The 20952-nt window shown below is 38.2% G+C and overlaps 1 protein-coding gene across 2 annotated transcripts in view; it reads left to right on the plus strand.

Annotated features, from left to right (window-relative positions):
• slc23a4 (solute carrier family 23 member 4) overlaps positions 1-20206 on the plus strand; it is a 30418-nt gene extending 10212 nt beyond the window's left edge. The window contains exons 4-12 of one of the 2 annotated variants that reach the window (XM_062036078.1): positions 5664-5823; positions 8967-9148; positions 10548-10668; positions 10764-10920; positions 10996-11249; positions 11311-11475; positions 11553-11661; positions 13497-13592; positions 18978-20206. In XM_062036078.1, coding sequence (XP_061892062.1) covers positions 5664-5823; positions 8967-9148; positions 10548-10668; positions 10764-10920; positions 10996-11249; positions 11311-11475; positions 11553-11661; positions 13497-13592; positions 18978-19240 — 1507 coding nt within the window. In that variant the 3' untranslated portion in view covers positions 19241-20206. Of the gene's footprint in view, positions 1-5663; positions 5824-8966; positions 9149-10547; positions 10669-10763; positions 11250-11310; positions 11476-11552; positions 11662-13496; positions 13593-18977 lie in introns of both variants that reach the window. The other variant, XM_062036077.1, reaches the window with a different exon arrangement.
• The last annotated feature ends 746 nt before the right edge of the window (positions 20207-20952 follow it).

The following is a 20952-nucleotide window of genomic DNA, read 5'->3' on the forward strand; positions in this document are numbered from 1 at the left end:
TTTACAACTTTTGCATTCTCCCACATATTGAATTTTGGGGTCTGAGCAGGATTAGGTGAACACATTTTCAACTTACTATCAATGGAATCTTGTTCTTGCTAAATCCACATTCCATTGGCTCGGGGCCACTGACACGTGTTTGTCTTCCCCCATTCCCAGGAGCTATGCGGTAAAAAAAAAAAAAATTACAATAGCGCACATTTTATTGGGTTTCTTGGAACAACATTTCTTCCAACAGTTTTGTATTTAATGTGTGGCCACACTGTATGATTTGGATACAACTGTATAATTTTAAATACAGCGTGAAATGTTTTTTTTAATGCCATTTAAGAGTTGCCACTTTGAGTTTATGGGCGATAGTTGATAATGAATCATGTTAAATGAGTGTGTATCTGGCAGGGCTGGGTTGGTAGAGCGGCCGTGCCAGCAACTGGAGGGTTCCAGGTTTGATCCCTGCTTCCGCCATCCTAGTCACTGCCGTCATGATTGGGCAAGAACCAATCAGCGGCCTAGTGGTTAGAGTGTCCGCCCTGAGATCGGTAGGTTGTGAGTTCAAACCCCGGCCGAGTCATACCAAAGACTATAAAAATAGGACCCATTACCTCCCTGCTTGGCACTCAGCATCAAGGGTTGGAATTGGGGGTTAAATCACCAAAAATGATTCCCGGGCGCGGCACCGCTGCTGCCCACTGCTCCCCTCACCTCCCAGGGGGTGAACAAGGGGATGGGTCAAATGCAGAGGACAAATTTCACCACACCTAGTGTGTGTGACAATCATTGGTACTTTAACTTTAACTTAACTTAAGATACTTTAACCACCTGCTCCCAGTGCCACCTACGCTGGTTTTAATGTAACTTAGATGGTGGGTTTCACTATGTAAACCGCTTTAATTGACTTGAGAAAAGCGCTATATAAATATAATTCACTTCATTTCACTATCACGCATATGGAACTTAAAACTGGTGGATACCTAGTGGGATACTGTGACTTGTGATTGTCTATGACAGGGGTGCTCATTACGTCGATCGAGATCTACCGGTCGATCACGGAGGGTGTGTCAGTTGATCCCCAGCCAGGCATTAAAAAAAATAGTCCTAAAAATGAGCGATCATAAATCTTCACTATGACGTCACTTTCGTCACTTGATTGACATTCACGGCACCTCGAGGGTCTTCTGAGATGACGCTGGCTGCTGCCAGCTCATTATTAAGAAAAAATTACCGACAGGAAGGCGAGAAACTATTTTTCTTTCAACAGACTCTGGCGCCGTACCTGTTGTCAAAACTCCAAAGACCGACTGCACAGTTGCACAATAAAAGCGCTGCTTCATGCTGCCTGCGCTAACAAAATAAGAGTCTCAGAAAGCTGGCGTGCACAAGCTGGCAAGCTACGGAGTTTGCCGCCAATGTATTTCTTGTAAAGTGTATACAAAGGAGTATGGAAGCTGGACAAACAAGATGCCAAAAACCAACCACTTTCATGTGGTATTGGACAGAAAGGAGGACTTTTTTTCTCCTCCATTTGAAAATGCGGACGTTATCAGCACCACTGTCTGATTCCTATCAATGCAATTCATCGGAATCAGGTAATACACCAACTTATATTCTTGTCTTCATGAAAGAAAGGAATCTATATGTGTTAAATATGCTTGCATTATCTTTAAACACCTTTAACTTGTTAACAATATTAACTATATGTGTTAAACATGCTTGTATTATCATCAACCACCTTTAACTTGTTAACAATATTAACTATATGTGTTAAACATGCTTGCATTATCTTTAAACACCTTTAACTTGTTAACAATATTAACTATATGTGTTAAACATGCTTGCATTATCTTTAAACACCTTTAACTGGTTAACAATATTAACTATATGTATTAAACATTCTTGTATTATCATTAAACACCTTTAATTTATTAACAATATTAACTATATGTGTTAAACATGCTTGCATTATCATTAAACACCTTTAACTTGTTAACAAAAACATATATTTCATAAATAAGTAAATATAAATTATATACACTACCGTTCAAAAGTTTGGGGTCACATTGAAATGTCCTTATTTTTGAAGGAAAAGCATTGTACTTTTCAATGAAGATAACTTGAAACTAGTCTTAACTTTAAAGAAATACACTCTATACATTGCTAATGTGGTAAATTACTATTCTAGCTGCAAATGTCTGGTTTTTGGTGCAATATCTACATAGGTGTATAGAGGCCCATTTCCAGTAACTATCACTCCAGTGTTCTAATGGTACAATGTGTTTGCTCATTGGCTCAGAAGGCTAATTGATGATTAGAAAACCCTTGTGCAATCATGTTCACACATCTGAAAACAGTTTAGCTCGTTACAGAAGCTACAAAACTGACCTTCCTTTGAGCAGATTGAGTTTCTGGAGCATCACATTTGTGGGGTCAATTAAACGCTCAAAATGGCCAGAAAAAGAGAACTTTCATCTGAAACTCGACAGTCTATTCTTGTTCTTAGAAATGAAGGCTATTCCACAAAATTGTTTGGGTGACCCCAAACTTTTGAACGGTAGTGTATATGAATGAGGTAGATCCCCGCGACTTGATCAATTGAAAAGTAGCTCGCCTGCAGAAAAAGTGTGAGCACCCCTGGTCTATGACCATGGATTCTTTATTGTCACTGCAAAGCAAACCGCACGGCTGCAGAGGAACTTTGATTTACGAACCTAATTGGTTCCCGAACCTGATTTGTAAATACAAATGTTTGTATATTGAAGCAAAATTCTCCATAAGAAACAATGTAAACAGTAATGATAAGAACCAATCCCGACAAAAGTCCTTATTTTAGTCAGAGTTTGTACACTTTGAACATAATATGAAACACACAAAACAATGGGGTGATGGATCTATTTTCTATTTAATGACAAAGTAAAAACAACACCGAGCTGAAATGTCTTCCTCGTATTCAGTCGCCCTTGCGACACGCACACACACACTGTCACTAGCCCTGTGGTCCACCACCCACAGTCTGAAGCCACACAACTCTTTGACTTTAGCAGCTAGGGTTGTACGGTATACCGGTGTTAGTATAGTACCGCGATACTAATGAATCATATTCGGTACGATACCCCAACTGAAAAGTACCGGCCCGCCACCCCCTCAAACCCCTGTCATCATCACGTCGTGTCTGTGGTAATGCAGTAGTTTTTCCAATAGATGGCACTGTTGTACTGTTGATTCATTTCATTCCACTTTGTATATGCACTTGCTACATTACCTGTGTGTGCATGCTATTTAAAACAAATGAAGGAGCTAATTGCTATCAGAAATTGGATCTGTAATTGAAGAGGAAGACCAAATTGTAACACTGTTGGGTAGCTTGCCACCAAGTTATGCTACAATTGTCACTGCACTAGAAACAAAGATTGACAACCTGACACTGAAGTTTGTTCAGCAAGCATGAATAAATTAAGAGCAAAAGTGAGTGAATGCTAATGATTCCAGTGGTGTTACGTCAGGTGGTGCATCAGCCATGTTATCACAATTTCGGGGACATGTGCAGGATAGCTCCAAGACAGTGGGAGCAGCAGACAAAAGCACGTGGAGATGTTACAAATGTGGTAGAGAAAGTCATATCAAGTGCGATTGTCCAACCTTGAAAAAAAAACAAAAAAGAAAATCCACAAGGCTAAGCACATGATGTGTGAGAAAGAAGAAGATTCCTCTTTGCATCCCTCAAGGGATGCCAACAGTGACCGACCACAACAGGCTGAGTGGTTCATTGATTCTGGAGCATCGAAACACATGACATGTGATAAAGACATTCTTCAAGAATACCAGCAGTTCACAAAATCACAGTCTGTAAACCTGGGTGACGGCAGGGTGGTTGACGCCCTAGGAATTGGAAATGTCAACCGGAAAATGACACACATATTAGGTGATGTAAAAAATGTCACAATGTACTGCATACGTCAGCAGACTAAATTTTGAGCTTTTGTTTGCTTACTTACTAATAAAAGACAATTTGTCTTGTATGTTCACTATTTTATTTAAGGACAAACTTGCAATAAGAAACATATGTTTAGTGTACTCTAAGATGTTTTGTTAAAATAAAGCCAACAATGCAATTTTTTGTGGTCCCCTTTATTTAGAAAAGTATCAAAATAATTTTGGTACCAGTACCAAAATATTCGTATCAGGACAACACTACAGGTCACTACGATGATTCAGATGAAAACAATTAAATCCACTTCACCTGCAGTGCAAGGTAGGGGGAGGAGGCAGTGTCGACAACGATGTGGATACTTTCTGAATGTTTCAAACCACACATTGCTTGTCCTTTGCTTTCTTTGGACTCATATTGAGCTAGCAAAACTCGAAAAAGGTTGTAAAATGGCAAAATACACTTCAGAAGCACAGAAAGTAGCACTGAGCACAGTAGTGCTGACTGAATGAGCTTGCCCACAATGGATGTGCTGCCTGGCACAAAATGGCTGCTCTATGAGGCATACAATGGGTGGATGAAGCGTTCATACACTGAGACAAAGTTTGTACAATAGAGCAGTGGTCCCCAACCTTTTTGTACTTACAATGTCAATGGTCAATGCTTGAAAATTTGTCCCAAAAAAAAAATATATATATATATATATATATATATTTTTTGTCATAAACAAATACAATCATGTGTGCTTATTGACTGTATCCCTGCAGACTGTATTGATTTATGTTGATTAGGGATGTCCGATAATGGCTTTTTGCCGATATCCGATATTGTCCAACTCTTTAATTACCGATACCGATATCAACCGATACCGATATCAACCGATATATGCAGTCGTGGAATTAACACATTATTATGCCTAATTTGGACAACCAGGTATGGTGAAGATAGGGTACTTTTTAAAAAAATTAGTAAAATAAGATAAATAAATTAAAAACATTTTCTTGAATAAAAAAGAAAGTACAACAATATAAAAACAGTTACATAGAAACTAGTAATGAATGAAAATTATTAAAATTGACTGTTAAAGGTTAGTACTATTAGTGGACCAGCAGCACGCACAATCATGTGTGCTTACGGACTGTATCCCTTGCAGACTGTATTGATATATATTGATATATAATGTAGGAACCAGAATATTAATAACAGAAAGAAACAACCCTTTTGTGTGAATGAGTGTAAATGGGGGAGGGAGGTTTTTTGGGTTGGTGCACTAATTGTAAGTGTATCTAGTGTTTTTTATGTTGATTTAATAAAAAAATAAAAATAAAAAAATAAAAAACCGATACCGATAATAAAAAAACCGATACCGATAATTTCCGATATTACATTTTAACGCATATATCGGCCGATAATATCGGCAGGCCGATATTATCGGACATCTCTAATGTTGATATATAATGTATATATTGTGTTTTTTATGTTGATTTAATTAAAAAAAAAAATATATATTTTAAAAATTTCTTGTGCGGCCGCGGCCCGGTACCAATCGGTCCACGGACCGGTGGTTGGGGACCACTGCAATAGAGCATATTTTATTTTGGTCTGTGGTTTGTAAATCGTACAATAAAAGGTTCATAAATCAAGGTTCCACTGTACATCTCGTCAATCCATCATGACATCACTCTCAATGAGACATGAATCAAATCATCTCTTCTTTCTCTTTTCTCCTGTTTGTTTCCAGACTGCCGATTCTCCAAGGGGGGACGTTCACTTTGCTGGCACCGTGTATGGCGATGCTGTCCACGCCAGAGTGGACGTGTCCTGCTTGGACACAGAACGCAACCCTTGTCAACACGTCCTCCAGTGAATTCATAGAGGTGTGGCAGAGCAGAATGAGAGTAGTGAGTAATACACATTTCTAATCATCACAGTTAAATACGTACACGGTAAATCAGTGAGAAAGGAAATAGTGCCTTAAAACACTGGACCCCAACCACCGGGCCGCGACCGATTGGTACCGGGCCGCACAAGAAATAAAAAAAATAAAAAAATAAAAAATAAATAAATAAATAAAATAAAAATAATTATTAAATCAACATAAAAAACACAATATATACATTATATATCAATATAGATCAATACAGTCTGCAGGGATACAGTCCGTAAGCACACATGATTGTACTTCGTTATGAAAAAAAAAAAATAATAAAATAAAATAAATAAATACCACCCACCCCCGGTCGGTGGGACAAAATTTCAAGCGTTTACCGGTCCGCAGCTACAAAAAGGTTGGGGACCACTGCCTTAAAACACAACAGGGAAAACTCGAGTAAAGATCTAAAAACTTTGAAACATGACCAATGACTTTTTTTTTTTTTTTTTTTATGTTTGTTTTTATTTGTAACACTTTAGTATGGGGAACACATATTCACCATTAATTAGTTGCTTATTAACATGCAAATTAGTAACATATTGGCTCTTAATTAGTCATTATTAAGTACTTATTAATACCTTATTCTGCATGGCCTTATTATACAACCAGTAAGCCATTAACTAAGAGTCTTCCCTCAATAACCTCAGAATTATTGCTTATTAGTAACCCTAACCCTTATATGTTCCCCTAGTGTCCAAATAACTCTAAATTAAGTCTTTGTTACTTTAATAAGCAACTAATTAATGGTGAATATGTTCCCCATACTAAAGTGTTACCTTTTTATAAATCAATCCAACAAAATAATACACAACATCCATCCATCCATCCATTTTCTACCGCTTGTCCCTTTTGGGGTCGCTGGAGCCTATCTCAGCTGCATTCGGGCGGTAGGTGGGGTACACCCTGGACAAGTCGCCACCTCATCGCAGGGCTAATACACAACAATACCACAATAATACAATTCCAATTCCAAAACAAAACCCTGCCCAGCAACATTAGGAATAGCAATCAACAGAGCAATTAAGAAGACACACAAACAGGACACAAAAAAATCCAAAAGTAGTCAAACAAAAATGAATAATATCAACAACAGTATCAATATTAATACAAATTCCAACATACCAATAACTTCTTGAAGTCGACCTATTATGCAAAACCAACTTTTCTTACCTGTTGCTACCAATTTTTATGTGTTTGGAATCTCCCAAAAATGTGAAATCAAACCATGGAGGCATAGCGGCGATAGTAATAAAACAACATTGCCTTCTTTCATACTTTCTCCAACCAAGCTGTGTGGAATTTGCAGACTTTGTGACGTTTTTACTAAATCAAATCAAATCAAATCAACTTTATTTATGAAGCACATTTAAAATTTACCACAGGGGTAGCCAAAGTGCTGTACAATGGGCAGGTTAAAATATAATACGAGAACCGAGCAAACACAACACAACACAAACAGAACACGATAAATAAATAAATAAATAAAATATAAAAACATAAAAACATAAAAACAGGTTCACAGCAGGTGTATTATGGGGCGCCATTTCAGGATGGATACTAGTTGCAATGTCAGTGGTTATCTCCATATATGGTAAAAAGATTTACCCGCAGATCTTTGCCCGAGTCCGCTATTGTAGTCCGACGCTGTAGTCAATGAGCTCTTTTTTCTCTATCCTCCTGTTGTGGGGCAGATTGGCTCGTACATGCACATGCATCCTCCACTGTTGCCATTTCTAACACAAAGTAGCTTATAGTTCGAACTTATATCTGTCAGTAAACTCCATATGGAAGCGCTAAAAACTACAAACCCCGTTTTCATATGAGTTGGGAAATTGTGTTAGATGTAAATATAAATGGAATACAATGATTTGCAAATCATTTTCAACCCATATTCAGTTGAATATGCTACAAAGACAACATATTTGATGTTGAAACTGATAAAACATTTTTTTTTGCAAATAATCATTAACTTTAGAATTTGATGTCAGCAACACGTGACAAAGAAGTTGGGAAAGGTGGCAATAAATACTGATAAAGTTGAGGAATGCTCATCAAACACTTATTTGGAACATCCCACAGGTGAACAGGCAAATTGGGAACAGGTGGGTGCCATGATTGGGTATAAAAGTAGATTCCATGAAATGCTCAGTCATTCACAAACAAGAATGGGGTGAGGGTCACCACTTTGTCAACAAATGCGTGAGCAAATTGTTGAACAGTTTAAGAAAAACCTTTCTCAACCAGCTATTGCAAGGAATTTAGGGATTTCACCATCTACGGTCCGTAATATCATCAAAGGGGTTAAGAGAATCTGGAGAAATCACTGCACGTAAGCAGCTAAGCCCGTGACCTTCGATCCCTAAGGCTGTACTGCATCAACAAGCGACATCAGTGTGTAAAGGATATCACCACATGGGCTCAGGAACACTTCAGAAACCCACTGTCAGTAACTACAGTTGGTCGCTACATCTGTAAGTGCAAGTTAAAACTCTCCTATGCAAGGCGAAAACCGTTTATCAACAACACCCAGAAACGCCGTCGGCTTCACTGGGCATGAGCTCATCTAAGATGGACTGATACAAAGTGGAAAAGTGTTCTGTGGCCTCACTAGTCCACATTTCTAATTGTTTTTGGAAACTGCGGCCGCGGCCCGGTGGTTGGGGACCACTGATGTAGGCCACAAGGAAGTGTTTTGAATGTAGAAATACAATCATAATATGACCCCTTTAATATCAGTTCAGAGGTACCTTGTTTGAAAGGGAGGAGGGGAAGGGACAGCCACGTTGTAGTTTTTTCCAGGTAATGGTCAAGTCAAAGGAGCATGTCCAGTCAAAATAAATTGTGCGATTCATCTGCATGTATGCATGATTCATGTCATATTTTTTTGTAATTAATGAGTTAACTCCTAGTTTTTGACGATCCCTAAATATAACAGTAAGATAAAAAAAAAATTGGTATCAAAAAGCCCACAGTGTTAACTATTGACTACTGGTTGTATGGTACTACTGCTAAGCAGTACCTTTTACGATGTATATATTTCCTAAAAATTTAACAACAAAGTTGAAATTCTTGTGCGATTACTGACTCTTATCCACCATGTTTTTCTTGTAGGTTCAGGGATCCATTATGGTGGGCTCGCTCTTGCAGGTGGTTGTTGGATTTTCTGGTCTGATTGGCATCTTCATGCGCTTCATTGGACCCCTCACCATTGCCCCCACCATCTCTCTCATTGGACTGTCTCTTTTCGACTCTGCTGGCACCAGTGCTGGGAACCACTGGGGTATTGCCTCCTTGTAAGTTTATATCATGTATTGCCTTTTGAAACTATTTTTTTTTCTTTAAAACATGTGATTCATTTGATATATATATATATATATATATATATATATATATATATATATATATATATATATATATATATATATATATATATATATATATATATATATATATATATATATATATATACATACACACACACACGTTAGGTCAGGAAAAAACACAGAGGCTATTTCATCCCTACAAGCCCGTTTTGCAGGTTTTTTCTGCTCTTCAGGGGATTTCCCTGGCTTGTTGGGATGAAATAGCCTCTGTGTTTTTTCCTGACCTAATGTATATTCCGCTCTACCCCGGTATTGAGCACTGTATAACGGATAAACCACAGAAACCTTGACTATATATATATATATATATATATATATATATATATATATATATATATATATATATATATATATATATATATATATATATATATATATATATATATTTTATCCAAACAACACAACATTACGGCAAGCTTAAATGTCAACACGCACACACACACAAAAGTCTTGTTGTTGCGCTCCAAAATGTTAACCACCATGTTGCTACAAAAAAATCCAAAAGAGGAAAATCATTGTATCCTGTGTCTGCGAATATTTGAGGCATTGTTGAACACTCTGGGAGTTTTGGAGTGATAAATGAGCAGTGGCTTCAAACTAGCTGTATGAGGTGATCCTTCATCGGCTTGTGTCCCGGTAGTGCCTTCACTTTCGCTGCATTAAAGGTCCGCTGCGGCATCTTTTTCGGTGTAATCACAAATAGAGACTTGCTGAGGGACAAATCCCCCTTCGCTGATAAAATCCTAGAACTGAAGGGGCTGCCAAGTTGGAAGCTAACTAGCTAAAACGCTAGCTCAAAGAAGCTGTTTCGCAACCCGAAGCTATACAGTGAGACGGTGAGAGTTTGGACACATTTAAAGAGTTTCTGATCACACAAAACGATCTCTGAGACAGGTTGACACAGCTCTGATCAGTGCAAGTTACGACAGTTGCAGAAATAAACACGTCAGAAGTGCCGCTCGCGGTCGAAGCTCTTCGAAATAGCTGCGCCTGTGTGTGCAGGATGTAAAGAGGATGTGACGTAGGGGGTCACGCCTCTTCAAAACGTGATGTCATCAAAAAGGCAGCCTCCGATGGCTTCAAGCAGCATGCAAAATAAAGGAATGAAGCGTTCGTACGCTGAGTGTAAACCGAAAACGTCCGTACATACTGTATAGGCGTTTGAACTGTCCTTTGAACTAAAGCATGTTGTAAAGCTGTATTCCCCTAAAAAGCAGAGCAGGACATCCCATTCAAGTCTTCCAAGAAGCATACTTAGTACTTAACTTTGTTTTGCAAATGTGCTGAATTGTCTCCTTCTTTCATTCAGGACCACAGCACTGATCATCGTTTTCTCGCAGTACCTTCGTCATATTCCTGTATCTTTCCCAACATACAGCAAGGATAAAAAATTACACACCCACCGTGTTTACGTCTTCCAGATTCTCCCTGTATGTTGAAAAGGCATTTTGTGTTGTCTTTTTTCAAAACAAAACAGAAATATGAAGAAGCACATTATACTCGAAGATTTTGGTTTTCCTTTTAGGTTCTGCTCGGAATCGGCTTGTCCTGGCTGCTCTGCTATGTTTTAAGTACCTTTAACGTACTTCCCTCTGACCCTGGCCAGTATGGGTACCTGGCTCGTACGGACTTAAAGGGAGATGTAGTGAGCAAAGCCCCCTGGATCTTGTTCCCCTATCCTGGTAAGAAGATGTTACACGTTAAGAACAGGCTAATGATTGCATTTATACACACCAAGTCCCTCCCTGTGTACTTAGGTCAATGGGGGATGCCCACTGTCAGCCTGGCAGGGGTGGTTGGCATTTTGGCAGGTGTGATTTCCTCCATGATCGAGTCTGTTGGAGACTACCATGCATGCGCCAAGTTATCGGGGGCTCCACCTCCACCTAAACATGCCATCAGCAGAGGGATTGGAATAGAGGGGCTGGGGTGTCTGCTGGCTGGGGCCTGGGGGACAGGAAATGGTACCACCTCCTACAGTGAGAATGTCGGAGCCCTTGGCATCACAAAGGTAAGCTTGGGAAGATTTTCCGTATTGGATGTTTGCATGAATTCCTCAATTCCCGCTGCAGGTTGGAAGTCGCATGGTGATTGTCGCTGGGGGCATCTTCATGGTAGCCATAGGTGTGTTTGGCAAAGTGGGAGCCATATTTGCCACCATCCCAACACCCGTCATCGGGGGGATGTTCATGGTTATGTTTGGGGTCATTTCTGCGGCAGGAATTTCGACTCTTCAGGTGAGCGTGACTAAAATTTCCTATTTTTAACTTCTTATTTTTGCTATCTCTGTATTTTTATGCGTTTTGCTTTTCAGTACACAGACTTGAATTCATCTCGCAACATCTTCGTTTTTGGTTTCTCCATGTTCTCGGGTCTGGTTATACCTAACTGGATATTAAAGAACCCAAGAGCTATTTCTACAGGTACAAAGCTCTGATTATAATGTTTTAAAGGGGAGCTGCACTTTTTTTTGGAGTTTTGCCTATCATTTACAATCCTTATGTGAGATAAGCACACATTAGTTTTTCTCTTTTTTTATGCATTTTACTGTCAAATAAACAGCTCTTAAAACACCTCCATCATCGTTTTATATACATGCTGTAAGTATATAGGTAATGTAGTAACAGGCATATTCATAATAACATGTAATTTTTCCGTATTTTGCTAAATTTAAGCATCCGGCGGCAAATTAATTTCATAGCGTTCACTTTTTCCTTCAACAACAACACCACTAAGGATGGCAGACTTCATGAAAGACAAAAAACATAATAAAATAATCACTTTCTGTACAATGTCTGCTCTCACTAGGATGCCGACTGATGAAATGTTTAAATCTCTCCGTTTAGATGAAGAATTAATCAAAGGGTTTAAAAAAAAAAAAAAGCCGGTGGAGCAAACTAGCGTCTTATTGTGTCTTTCTCACCATTTCCGGATGACCAACTTCTCCGTCTATGGCCACAACCTTTTTCTATCCAGGTGAGAGGCATGATTAATAATCTAGAATTAACTTTCACCAGCCAACATGCGATATTAAGCAGCAGTTTGTCTGAGTAAACGCTTATAACAGGGGTCCCCAAACTACGGCCCGAGGGCCGTATACGGCCCGCCAGCATCCAAAATCAAGCCCGCGGGAAGTCCCAAGTATTAAAAAAAAATAAAAATAAAAATAAAAAACAATAAAAAAAAAACATTAAAACAATTAAAATAAAATTATTATTTTTTTCTGTCTTTTCTTATCCACTTTGTACCGCTTGCTACTCACAGTGTCTCCTAGCAGCTCAGGCAAATCATAAGGTCTAAAAATGCATTTTCTCATCGATAACGTGACATCATCACGCGCGCGGAAAGTGCGCTATATATATCTAATATCTATCTATCTATCTATCTATCTATATATATATATATATATATATATATATATATATATATATATATATATATATATATTGTGTATATATATATATATATATATATATATATATATATATATATATATATATATATATATATACTGTATATATATATATATATATATATATATATATATATATATATATATATATATATATATATATATATATATATATATATACAGTATATCAAATATATATACTGTATATATATATCTAATATATATATCAAATATATATATATATATATATATATATATATATACACACAGCCCGGCCCCCGGCCAAATTGTTTTAACCCAATGCGGCCCCCGAGTCAAAAAGTTTGGGGACCCCTGGCTTATAATATTATAATAACAATATTGCTAATACTTGGTTAACATTCGGGTCATGAAATGCAAATGCATTATTATGTGGATCCACTAGGGACTGTACTTAGAGGGGGGGTTACCCACATATGTGGTCCTCTCCAAGGTTTCTCATAGTCATTCACATCGACGTCCCTTGTGTGGGCTATGTGCCGAGGATGTCGTTGTGGCTTGTGCAGCCCTTTGAGACTTTTGTAATTTAGGGCTATATAAATAAACATTGATTGATTGATTGATTGGCGTTTTTTGGTTTTAGAGGCAAAATGGATTACTCCCATTAGCACCATTGCTAGCCACCTTGAACGAGCCGATTATTACAAATTAGAATGCAAAAAAATAATTAAAAATACATATGTGTTCTTGCCTTACATAAGAATTGTGAATGATGGGCAACGTTCCAAAAAAATGCAGGTCCCCTTTAAAGCAGGTTGCAAATTGTGACTTGAAGAAATTAAAGAGTGTTGTTGTCTTTGTGTGCAGGTGTGGCTGAGCTAGACCAGTTGCTGCAGGTTCTTCTAACAACAAGTATGTTTGTTGGAGGCTTCTTTGGCTTCTTACTAGACAACACAGTTCCAGGTAATAATGTTTTAATACTAAATTAGCAGAACATGTATTTGTGTTAAATATGCATCAACAACTAAGTATGTTTTATGTAATCTGCTGTTTTGCTTGAAATATCTGTTGTTTCTTAATCTGAGTGTCACTATCGAATGGGTTCAGTTAATTGAATTTTGGTATGCTAAAATTAATTTAAATATGAAAAAAAGTGCAGGTATTATAAAGAAACTGTTTGCATTCCAATCACTTTTACATTTTAATTACATTTTTATCAAATTTTTTTTTACTATTATTTATGTATTTAAAAGTACACCAACTTTAATTAAGGAAAAAGATGTATGTCTGTGAAAGTGTGTTTTTTTATTGTGACCCAGGCTCCCCACTTTAGTAGGTATATTATTACTTTATAGTTTTGCTGTACCTGGACCAGCCAAGTCATGATGTAATTATGTGTTAGCATTAGCACTAGCCTCTTTGCTAACTACTTTTCCTAACATCCACAGTTTGTTTAAAATACGTGCTTTCATGTCACAGTCTCTAATAGCACAAAACGTATTTGTTGCTCATGAAGAGGTTATGATGCATAGCGCCACCTACCTGTGGTGTGATCTTCGCCTTTTGCTAGGAGAAAAGAAACGCAATTATGCCTAACGAAGGAAAATTTCCCAATATAAAGCTCCAATTATTGAAAAATACAAATTGAATGTTGTTTGAAAATGTAATTTGCCATGCTGTGTTTGTAAGGAACCATAATTAATGCATGGGAAGTAAGTTACAGTAAGGAAAGTGTCACCTAACCCTAAAATGGAAATCCATCCATTAACTTTGATTCACTATGTTCTTGTTGTAATTTGACGAAAGTATTTGCCACCTACTTTTTAAATGCATACATTCACGTCAGTTTGACATCATGGATGAAATTTGGGGAGAGGGGGGGCATGTCCGCTGCACTTTTTCAAAAGGCAGTTTTTTGTCACATGTCCAAAAAAAACGTTACGTTATTAAATAGAGACAAGTCAAACACTTGTGCCAGGCGGAACAAAACTTGTCCCTTTAGAACGCCCACAAGCTCATTGATTAGCCTTCTGGGGCTGCCTCCTTGCCAACGTGACAATGATGGTCAGCAGCTGACCAATCAGTGGTCAAATGGGAGATAAGAGCGAGTTGGCCCACACATGGCAATATGAATCAATATTGAACAAATAAGACAAATAAGACAGATAAAAATATGCACTTTTAAAAACCAAAGTAAAATCTTCTATTTCATTCTGTTATTCTTTTTTATTTCGCCCAAAAAATTAATTAATGAACAATTTGTTTCCCATCCATATTACTACAAAACTTTCATCAAATCCATTTAAATCACGCCCACTTCAAACCGCGTCCCCCGTACGAAAGCCAGTCCCCCAACCCCACCCATGCATATTATTACATCCATAAATTAAAATAGTCAAAGAGAACACTGAAATAAAAGACTACATCATTAAAATGGACAGATATTTTTTTTTATCTGCTAAGCAAACACTAAAAAAGGTATTAAAACCTCAAATAATAATCAAAGTTCTTAATTTTCCCCTTTAAAACTACATACTAATTATATTGTATTATATATTACTATATTATTTAGCACTTTTTATTATTTTGTATATTTGCAGTACTACTTCTTCCCTCGTTCATTGCTGTTAATTGGTCCCAAACATCCATCCATCCATTTTTCTACCGCTTGTCCCTTTTGGGGTCACGGGGGGTGCTGGAGCCTATCTCAGCTGCATTCGGGCGGAAGGCGGGGTACACCCTGGACAAGTCGCCACCTCATCGCACATGACCGCGATAAATACATTTTTGCACAGTAGGAATCCCACGATCTTCTAATTACATTTTGAACATTTTGGGAGCCCTCTACACACCACATAAGACCCTTGAGTCACTTTTAAACTCATTTAATCCTGCCTGAGACTGAGCAGTGCGCTCTGATTTGTTTGGTCGTCTGTAGTGGCCAATACTGCTATAGAACTGATAATTTTTGTTTATTTAGTCATTTTTTTTGCTTGAAAATGCTTAATTTAGGACCAAAAAAAGTGTAGAATATCCTTTAAAAAAAATAAAAATATATGAAGAGTTTAGAGGCAAAAAATCCATATTTTGTCGGTTTTGAACTGGGAGTACCACTAAATAGTTTACACCATTCTCTACCTGGGGGTAAAATCATATTTCCTGCAAACGCGACCTGTCTTTTGCATTTCAAAGTTGAATATTCCGTTTTACTTCAGACAGCGACAACTTATTTGTGTCTTTGCGGCACAGACAGACAAATCCAATCAGGACAAATCAGTGCATCAAAATATGATGACGGCACCCAACATTGGCACTGATGTTTGCCCGCTTCCTGTCTGCTTTGCTGTGATTGTAACTAAATTACAGAGTAACTTTAATGAAATCAGTGAGTGTGTGGTGACTTCGCCTACTGGCCGCAAAAAGAGTCGCTGTCCTGATAAATCTGAGCGGTCCGAGACAAGAAAGGTGGACACAGGGCGGTGGAAAAAAATCCTGTATATCGGCTACGTACATAATGTACTTGATATGTGTGCAGCCTCTCTCCAATGAACGGGTGTTTACTCTGCTGTTGTTGTCTTGTGATGCAGCCGTCAATGTAACAATGTGATGCAGCGATTAATGTAAATCCTGGACAGGGGATCCAGGATCCAGGGTCACCCAAAAAAAGGTGTTTTTTTTTGGGATTAAAGTTGTAACGATACATCTTCTGATGCTAAGCTAGGGCACATCATCAGTGATGTTCCTGATCTAATTGGGTGTTCCGGGTCTTTCGAAACATCAGACACCCTCCTTCAGATGACCCAGCTGAGGTTGATCAAGCCTCAGCTTGTGCCCTAGCAGCATTTGTCAACGGATCTGCTCGTTTGATCCAGAGCCACCTCGAAGCCTTCTCTGCAGCCTCTGTGCTGTTGCCCAAATCCCTTCTTCTTTTCTCACCCGCGATGCAGAGTGCAGTGTAGGCCCTGTAGAGGGACTGCCCTGCGAAAGCCTCTGCATCCTACCTCCACAGCTAAGCACCTTGCCTTCCAGCCTTGATTGTGGCAGTTGATGACGAGGCCTTCATATTTCTCTCTCTTGCGCTCAAACGCTTCCTCCATTTGGTCTTCCCATGGCACAGTGATGTCTAACATGACCAGGTTCTTTGTTGCCTCAGATACCACAACAATGTCAGGTCTCAGGGTGGTATTGACGACATGCTGGGGGAACTTAGGCTGTTTATCCACTTTCAGCTGCCAATCCTGGGTGGGTTCCAGAAGCCCTAATGCTACTCTGGAAGACCTTTCTGGTTTCCCTCCAGCCCTGATGAAGCTGATACTTAGCTTGGAGGGCTTTGACCTCCGGCAGCTGTTGATGTTACCCTGGATGCTCTCCGCAATTGTTTTGAGCACCTGGTCATGCCGCCAGCGATACCGGCCTTCCCCCAAAGCTTTTGGGCAGCAGTTCAAGATGTGCTCAAGAGTTCTCTTTCTCTTGCACAGGGCACATTCTGGTGTATCGGCCAAACCCCAGGTGTGCAGGTTGGATGGGCTGGGGAGGACGTCGTAGACTGCCTCAACCTAATTAATTAATTACAGTCGAAAAATAAGCATTCCTCTGGGAAAAAAAAAGGACTGGTCTGTTTTCACTAATTTTTAGGGTCAGGCTAGCACCATATAGAATTAGTCTGTTTGGAGTTGTCTGTTTTTGCTGCAACATTTTTACAAAATTATAAAAAATTCCATATTTGTAAGAAATTTTAATTGTTAGAAACGATTCAGTTGCAACCCCATATCAACATGATGGCTGTTTCATGAAAAGCTCCACAAACAATACTGATTCACTCGAAACAAGGAAAATAATGTTATCTGTGTTTGCGTCTGAACTCTTCATATCCCCAAAAATCTGGGATGTGGTGAATGGATGGAATATGTTTCTATGTGATGTTTATTGCACTTGATTTTGTGGGCAGACAGTTTGCGTAAATACAAACTACATTCACAGACAGTCCCATCATAAAGTGATTTTGAGTGTGGATTGAACAGGTAGAACCAGGGGCGTCACTAGCTTTTAAGGACGGGGGGGGGGGGGGCTTAGCCCCCAGGAGATGCACAGGATGCGAGCGAACGTAGCGCACGAGCACACATCTTCACAAACGGCTAACAAAGACTTAGAAATTATTCATTGTTATTATTATTATTTCAGTCGGTTTATTTTCAATCTGTGTTCAGTACAGCAACAAACATGGGTTTGCACAGTGACATTTTGTTTACAGCATCAACAAGAAAAAATTACTTGCATAATCCTTCAAGATACACTGAAACACAATGAAAGTCATGGCATTAGCCTCTATGTTATTAATTCACAACATAGAGGCTAATGCCACCACTTTCGCTCACAATACAATAATTTTTTGTTCCCAAATATTTTGAAGTTGCGCAGATTACATTTTGGGCACACATGTGACTAAAATGGTTGTAAATTCAAGCCCTGGAAATATTACTTAATTACTTGAATTAAAGTAATATCTGGATCGGGATAATTTGGCTTATATTATTCATATTTTACTACAAGCAGTGATGAATACTTACTTTCTTGAAAAAGTTTCTTGTGTCCAGTTTGCATCCGTTCTTGTTCTGCAGTGCTGCGTGCTAATGTGCTTCGTACACCTGCAGGACCGCAAGCAAGGTCGCAGAGAAAATGCGGACTGGATTTTGAGTGATGTGGGCATTTTCGATATGAACAAGTCCAAGGACCGCAAGCAAGGTCGCAAAGAAAATGGGGACTGAATTTTGAGTGATGTGGGCATTTTCTATACGAACAAGTGGAATGGATTGGATACCGACGCACTAAAGGGGCTCTGTACCTTACGCTATGAAGTGAGGGGAAACTGAGAAAATAATGACAGGTTATATGATTATTTATTTAAACTCATATTCGGGCCACTTTATAATGAATGAAAAAAAGAAAAAAAAAAAAGAAAAAAAAAAAAATTTAAAATAAAAAATTCCCAAAATTATTTAGGAGGGCTTAAGCATATTTTAGGGGGGCTTGAGCCCCCCTAAAATAGGCCTAACAACGGCAATGGGTAGAACCAACTATATTTGTGGCAGGCCATGACAAAAAGTTTTTAGCGCACTAAAATGAATAAACATTACTTTCAAGACTTACTGATGGCAAGACTTGTGTTTGGTGCCTTTATCTTAGCTTATTTTGGTTCCAATCGTGTTTTTGTTGGTCCACATATTCACATTTTATCGAAATTGACCAACTTTCATAAGTGTATTGGTAAACAATAGTTTATTTTATTCTGATGCTTCAGGCAAGACTCGTGTTCCAAGCACACATTTGACGCATGTATATTTATTACAGGAACCAAGCAGGAACGAGGCATCCTGGCTTGGAACAACGCCCACGAGGAAAGCACCAGCAACACACTGGACAGTGAAGAAGTCTACAGTCTTCCTTTCGGCCTGAGTTCGTACTTTTCGTCCTCGTCGTGGATCCGTTACGTACCATTCTGCCCACCTGCTGTGCCAAAAAGCTCTGATGGATGTGGAGCAAACGCGACGTCTGAAGAACCGACGCTTCGACATCCGGAGCCTTCACACATCATCAATGGAGTTGATCTTTAAGCGGGGTCACCTCACACAAGCGACCCATTTTTGGGAGATTCGCATGTACAAACAGTGCCAATAGAGACACTTCAATTCGAACCTTGGATTCATAATATAATTTATGATGAAATATGTTGCATTTTATGAGCAACTTAATGTATTTGTCCCCAAACAGTTTTATGCAGTATAATAGAGCTTATAACTTTCAAATATTTACAGTGACTTTTTGTTAGTGTTTATTTTGAACAGTATGGCAATACACTCTTGTGTTCAGATAGTAGAGTAATAATTGGTGTTATTGTACTGTAGTTCATTGTTTTTGTTTGTAATTGCCTACTCAGCCGCTAGAGGGCGGCATGGATCCGTAAAACCAACAATACTGGGGCACTTGATCATTACTACAGCAGGTTTAAAAATGTTTCTCTCAGTTATAAAACCGTCCACTTTTCTAAAAATGTTTTTATATGTTTTAAAATCGTTTCAGTTCATCCAGAAGAACATTTGTAAGGTCAGAAGTCACCGAAAGAGGGGTATGATGGCTCACAATTTTTTTTTTTCCCACAAGTTTTACTTTTAATGTCTTTTCTGCTCTGCAACCACATCATTTCCCTATTGCGGGATGAATAAAGTCTATCTTATCCTACCCTATTCTATCCCTAAAGGTATTTAATGGGGTTGAGGTCAGGGTTCTGTTAAGTTTTTTTTTAAAGAATATGCATACAGTTACAATATGATACATATATTGAACATATTCCCATTTTCCTCATTACAATGTGTCTGAAAAGGAGTAGAAAGAAGCAAATCTTATTTAATCTTGCCCCTTTTCCACTTTATATAACGATTACTAACACATCTGTTCCCTTCCTGATCTCAGTTTGTACCACAATTGAAATCAATGAATAATAAATGCATACAACTATATCACACATATACTATACAACATCCCCGCGACCCTGAGAGCGACAAGCGGTAGAAAATGGATGGATGGACTATACGACATGAAATATACTTCTCATAAATAAATAGTTGATTAACAAAGTGCAAGTTCTTCCAATATTACAATTTAATTTAATGAGACTGACACACATAAAACATATACATACATACGTACACACACATACATGCATACTCACACACACATATATACAAATATATATATATGTATATATATGCATAGTGTGTGTGTGTATGCATGTATGTGTATGCATGTATGTGTGTGTACGTATGTATGTATGTAAAAATGTGTATGTATGTATATGGGGATGGCGTGGCGAAGTTGTGGCTGTGCCAGCAATCTGAGGGTTGCTGGTTCAATCCCCACCTTCTACCATCCTAGTCACGTCCGTTGTGTCCTTGAGCAAGACACTTCACCCTTGCTCCTGATGGGTCGTGGTTAGCGCCTTGCATGGCAGCTCCCGCCATCAGTGCGTGAATGTGTGTGTGAATGGGTGAATGTGGAAATAGTGTCAAAGCGTTTTGAGTTCCTTAAAAAAAAAAGGGAGAAAAAGTGCTATACAAGTACAACCCATTTACCATACACTGTATGTGTATGTATATATATAATATATATATATATATATATATATATATATATATATATATATATATATATATATGTATATAGTGTATACACATTTTTACATACATGTACACATACATACACACATAAATACATGCATACACACACACACACACTATATATATATATATATATATATATATATATATAT

This window comes from Entelurus aequoreus, linkage group LG24 (genome assembly GCF_033978785.1).
Source record: "Entelurus aequoreus isolate RoL-2023_Sb linkage group LG24, RoL_Eaeq_v1.1, whole genome shotgun sequence".
Lineage (NCBI taxonomy): Eukaryota > Metazoa > Chordata > Actinopteri > Syngnathiformes > Syngnathidae > Entelurus > Entelurus aequoreus.